General features: G+C 34.4%; 1 protein-coding gene across 2 annotated transcripts in view; it reads left to right on the forward strand.

Moving 5' to 3' along the window:
• Positions 1–5,705, forward strand: part of rae1 (ribonucleic acid export 1) — a 7,475-nt gene extending 1,770 nt beyond the window's left edge. Inside the window, 7 exon segments of one of the 2 annotated variants that reach the window (NM_200998.1) lie at positions 129–200; positions 409–516; positions 650–756; positions 843–918; positions 1,113–1,307; positions 1,962–2,047; positions 5,326–5,705. In NM_200998.1, coding sequence (NP_957292.1) covers positions 129–200; positions 409–516; positions 650–756; positions 843–918; positions 1,113–1,307; positions 1,962–2,047; position 5,326 — 645 coding nt within the window. In that variant the 3' untranslated portion in view covers positions 5,327–5,705. 2 annotated transcript variants of the gene reach the window in all.
• The last annotated feature ends 618 nt before the right edge of the window (positions 5,706–6,323 follow it).

A 6,323-nucleotide genomic window follows, 5' to 3' on the forward strand; every position in this document is an offset into this window, starting at 1 on the left:
TTAGATTAAGACAGCAATCATGGTCATGAGATGACCTAATGACCTAACAGCAATTCTATTGTAGCCTTAGTCTAGAGTAGGTTAACAACTGTTTCTGTAATATCATAATTGTTTATTTTTCTTGACAGTTTTGGGATACACGTTCCCCAAACCCAATGATGTCCCTCCAGATGCCAGAGAGGTGTTATTGTGCCGATGTGGTAAATTAATTTATTATTATTTTTTTTATTGTTGAATTCATTTGCCTAGTTTGGATAATTACTTAGTTTAGTGTGTGTACTTGTTAAGAAAATTACATCTCTTCCTTATTATCTGTACTGTGACATTGTCCTTAGGCAGTACATGATATCTAAAATATTTTTTTCTGAAATTTGATTTGTATTTTTGTTTTTGGATTGTATTTTCTAGGTATATCCCATGGCTGTTGTAGCCACTGCGGAACGTGGTCTTATTGTTTATCAGTTGGAAAATCAGCCTTCAGAGTTTCGACGTATAGAGTCACCTCTTAAGCATCAGGTCAATATATAATCATTTGTCATGTTAACATTAAAAATCTTTGTGTTTTGTGGCAATGTGATGGATTTTCCAGCTCTGCAAATGCTGTTGCAAATATGTTGGCTGTATGTCACTTGTGTGTTCTGTTCAACAGCACCGCTGTGTGGCTATCTTTAAGGACAAACAGAGTAAGCCTACTGGATTTGCCCTGGGCAGCATTGAGGGACGAGTTGCCATTCATTACATAAATCCACCTAACCCGTGAGTTTATATTTAACCTATTTTCCAATCTCAAGTAATTTGTGGCTGGTCTGTAAATTGAACATCTAATATGTCTTTTTACCCAGAGCCAAGGACAATTTCACCTTTAAGTGCCACAGGTCCAATGGAACCAATACTGCCACACCCCAAGATATCTATGCTGTGAGTGTTCTAGGTTTTGTCAATTTTTGAAACGCAATGGATTGCTTAGGGACTGAATGTATTCTGAGCCTGACCAGTGTTGGAATAATGAAGACAAAAGCAAGTAAAACATAATTTGTACAAACTTTATGCTGCATTTTTTTGTTGTTTAGCAAACAGAAACAGTCTACTTGTTTTTCTTTTCTTTGTTGTAGGTGAATGCTATCTCCTTTCACCCTGTCCATGGCACACTGGCGACAGTAGGCTCTGATGGGCGCTTCAGTTTCTGGGATAAAGATGCCCGTACTAAGCTGAAGACTTCTGAACAATTAGATCAACCAATAACAGCTTGTTGCTTCAATCACAATGGGAATATATTTGCCTATGCATCAAGTTATGACTGGTCCAAGGTACAATATTTGTATATATTTATCAGCTGTGTTATCAGCTATGTTATTTGTTAATATGATAACTTGCTCTGACTTTCCGTATTGTGGAATGTCCTGCTTTGGTATATCATGATACTTAAGTTGCTTTTAGCTTACAAGGATAAATTCCAAAGAAATGCTTAACCGTTTCTAAAATGATACATAGAAAGAAGATGCTGTTGTGAATGAAAGGAATGTTGAATCAATTTGGATTGACTCAACCAAAATCCATTGATATATATATATATATATATATATATATATATATATATATATATATATATATATATATATATATATATATATATCAGAAAGTTGTAAACACACATGCTATTATATTAAAGGATAAAGAATCAAAGCAACTCCTCATCTGAATCCACATGTCCTTTGTAAAATTGTATGTTTATAACCTCCTGTGGCTGCTCACAAGTATAACAGTTTTTGACACTGGGAAATGTATACATTGGTTAACAGAAAAGTGTATTTTTGCTATAGCTTTTTGTCCACACAAAAAATGCTGCAAAAATATTGCTAATATAATGGAAACAAGTTTATTGAAGTTTGCATATCGTTGTAACTGTTTTATATGTGTACTTCTATTGATCTGTGCTTTTATTTCTTTTGCTTTTTTAACAGGGACATGAATATTACAATCCCCAGAAAAAGAATTACATCTTCTTGCGGAATGCAGCTGAGGAACTGAAACCACGGAACAAGAAATGGTGAGAGCTGGATATCCTTTACCGTGGAGACTGTGTCTTTCATCAAGCAAGGGCAGGAGCGGGTGTGCTGCCTAACTTGCTCTTACTTTCCGTATTGTGGAATGTCCTGCTTTGGTATATCATGATACTTAAGTTGCTTTTAGCTTACAAGGATAAATTCCAAAGAAATGCTTAACCGTTTCTAAAATGATACATAGAAAGAAGATGCTGTTGTGAATGAAAGGAATGTTGAATCAATTTGGATTGATTCAACCAAAATCCATTGAAAACTTTGGAAAGCCATTATAGAAATTAAAGCCATGTTATGAAAAGTCTACTTTTACCAGACAAGTGGGGGACAAGTCAAATGTGGCAAATCTCAAGGGTTTTAACATCAAGTGTTAAGTCACAGTTTAGACAAATAAGGCAAGTAAAGTCAGGGGTTCACACAAACCAAGTACTGATAAGATCCAAGACAAGTCAAATTACTAAACTAAATGGAGATTAAAACAAAAAATTTGATACATTTATTTATAAAGTGAAAAGAATTATTCTCCAAAACAAGCAGATCTTTTGCAGAATCATTTAGTTAATTTCAGCAAAATATAATTTGAAATGTTATAATTTAACAGTCCAGTAAAGAGTTACGAAGCTTAATAATCTTTTCTGTGGTGGAAGCACAATATGCACAGTTCATCTCACACATTCTGTAAACATCCTGTCTGTGAAGCCCATAACATATGGTAAAGTATAGAAGGGATACGGCTGCGGTATTCAGACATCTGTATAGCATTTTTTTGACTGGCACCACCATTCTGAGTCTTTTTGCATTGCTTAGCGATGAGCTGTAGAGCATCTGGTGTGCCACCTGCTTCAGGCAACAGTGTTTCAATTTACTGTGTTGAAGAGATCAAATTCACAGTGACCGTATTCTTGTCTAACTTGTATGACTACAAATGATGGAGTGATTTCTTCACTGTCTCCATGTTAGCTTACTATTATACAGTATAAGCTGGCTGCTATTTAGCTCCCACACAAATAGAGGTGCACTTACTGCAATTTTCTTGACTGATTTAGATTTTTTGGTAAGTGTGACATGCCAATATCGATTTTTGCTGAGTTTTCTTTATAAGAACTACAATTATAACTAATAATGATAATTAAATAATATTCATAATAAAAAAATAAACATCACAGTTCCTTCAACATGCATTAATAACATTTCAAAAACATGTAATTTTTTGTTTTTTACTTCACTTTTACTTGCTTATTTGACAATAGTCCAAAGAAAAGCATATTCTTGCATTATATTGTCGTAATATATTTCATTTAATAATTCTATAGCATTTTTTGTTATTGTTTTATGGACAGGCCTACTTCTTTTCTGATTTTTTTTACTTTTCTGTTGCGCAATTGCTGACATCTTTGTGATGTTTTCTCTTTTCTAACAGGATAATTACTGTCATAGCACATTTCTTTCCTCCACAGAAAGTATTTTGAAAATAGCTTGAAAGAAAAAGCATTTATTATGACTTAAATCATATATTAAATGTTTAACAGGTCACATTATTCAGTTAAAATTAGCATTATTAACAAGGAGCAAGAGAGCCTGCTCAGATGGACGTGTCAGCTCATAAATTCTCATCAAGATTTTATCATGTGCAAGGTTAGCATGTAATAAGCTGAGATTCTTGACTTGACAGACAGGGCTCAAAAATAAACAACTCTGGTCATGTCTTTTCAAGCTACGCCAACTGTTATATTATAATATTCCCAATAGAAAATCTGCTTACAAGACATGTTCAATAATATCATTCTACCGAGAAAAAACGGTAGAATGGATCAACCAAGGACAAATTATAACATTAAATTCAGTAATCTTTACAGATATTAGTAAAATTGACTATAAAATAATTACTCCATGACATTCATTGTAGTTCCTGAAATGTTGCATGTCAGACTTGAGTCGAGTCATCTGACTTAAGCTTGGTGTAGCTAGGGGTCCATTAACTAATAATAAAAGTAAAGACTCAGTAGTCCACTTTAAAATGAATGCTCTACAGTACTGGGGCATAAAGTAAAAGTGGTTATGTTAAATCTCCTGACCAACCACAGATATTTCTGCTGTGCTCCTGAACACAGTGGTTATTCAGCCCATGACTTGCTCCCTTATTGCCTGCAGCTGGTCACTACATCTGGCCCTATGTGGGGTTGAGTCGACTAACTGGTCTGGAATATTTAGCATGCTAGATATTGGATTTTTGTCTGCGAGGTGTTGGCGATACATCAGCGAGCCTCTTTGATGTGTCGTTTAGTAGTTCGCACATAAAGACTGCTGAGATCTGCCTGTACCCCAAAGATTTTTTTTGCAATCACAGCCCGATCTGTCGGTGAGCTCATTAACTAGCAAATCAGGCTTAAAATCCTGTAATGTGAACTTGGCGTTACACTAAGAGCTTCTCTTCCATTCTATGACACATGAAACGAAAGCTTATACATTATTTGTGATGATGCTGAGTGCAGAGATTTGATGTCAGTGTGGCATGCAAAGAGCTTTACAAGCATACCATCATAACGGATTAATTGAAATTGTCATGTCAACAAGATGGCAGGGAATTGCAGAGATTATGCAAACATCATTGATGTGATCAGATGTTTTACTAACTGCTGTTTTGTGAAGATGGACTTTTTTGTTTGTTTATTTTTGAGTGTGCAGCACATTTACATATTCATTTAAACCTTTCTCAGAGTGTGGACTGCGTTCTACACAGAGAATGGAAATTAGTTTTTTAAACAGGTGATTTAACAGACAGTAAAACGACATGGATGAATACATGAAATGCAAAATTCGCATGCCTTTAAGCTTGAGATGCAAAGCTAACAGTTTAATTTAGTGTATAAGTTTTATTTTTCGAGATATTATTTATGTAAAAAATTTCAAAATGTTTGTTGCCAGCAAAAATATAAAAATATATATTTCAGATTTTTTTCTGTAATGCAAGACAAAGGTCACTGATTGACCATGTTTACAGTTTTGTTCCTTTTCTTGTACTAACATGCTAATTATCCGTTATTTGACTGTTCACTGACATATTTATTGGAGAAATTCCTTAAAACAGGAATATGATTTGTAAAACTTTTGGAATTGGCCTGTCAGAAAATAAAGACGTAATAATTGTTAAGCAATTGTCTTTTTCACCATGTGTACAATTTTGCTCAAGGGAAACACGAGCCAAAAAAAATCTCTTTTGAAAAGCAGAATGCTGTATTGACTGACGCCTGCCCCTCCTTGTCTTTAGATTCGTCAAGCTTCGCATCACATCTCGAGGACCTGCATTAGTGTGTAAATATGGGAGAGCGACTTCAATTTGGCTAACACCTGGACCAATGGCATGGCGTTGCATTGTATTATTTTTATGGACCAGTCAGAAGGGGCCAACTGCTCTTAAGCAATGGTCATGTAAGCAGTGGCTTTTTTACGATTGAGGAGGCCATGCTTAAGTATTTCTGGCTTAATTGATGTACCTTCATTGTTTGTTCATAATTTTACAATTACTTGCAGATATTACATTTTTTTATGTGCTGCCTTACAAAGGAGTGCATTTTCACACTTTCTTTCTCTCCTTGGTGTAAAATGAAATCAATAATAAATCTGTCTTAAGCTTTCTCTGCATTTAAACATTGCACTTGTCTTATTGTCATTAAAATCCCACATACACATTTATATGTCTATATTAATTAACTAATCTAGGATTGAAACAACATACAAATGCTATAAAAAAGTATTTCTGGTCGCTAAGGATCTTCCGAAAATTACTTTTTATTCAAATTAAGTTACAATTTCCAGAATCTTTAACAGTTTAGCATCATATGAAAAGTGGTCAAGTAACTGTACAAACCCAAATTAGAAAAAGTTGGGACAGTATGGAGAACACAAATAAAAAAGAAAGCAGTGATTAACAAATTAACTTTGACTTCATTTCATCTGTAATTAATCATCCTTTCCTGTCATTCAGATCTGCAACACATTCCAAAAAAAAAAAAAAGTTGGGACAGGAGCAGTTTAGGGCTAGTAATCAGTTAAATTGGTTAAATGATGGGATTTAAAAGAGGTGATGTCAACAGGTGATGGTAATTAAGATTTGGTACAAAAGCAGCATCCAAGAAAGGTCTAGTCCTGTAGGAACAAAGATGGGTAGAAGATTACCAGTTTGCCAACAAATACTTGAGAAACTTAATCAAATGTTTGAAAACAATGTTCCTCAAAGAAAGATCGGAAGACATTTGGATATTTCAC

Source organism: Danio rerio, chromosome 6 (assembly GCF_052040795.2).
Source record: "Danio rerio strain M-AB ecotype USA chromosome 6, GRCz13ab, whole genome shotgun sequence".
NCBI lineage: Eukaryota > Metazoa > Chordata > Actinopteri > Cypriniformes > Danionidae > Danio > Danio rerio.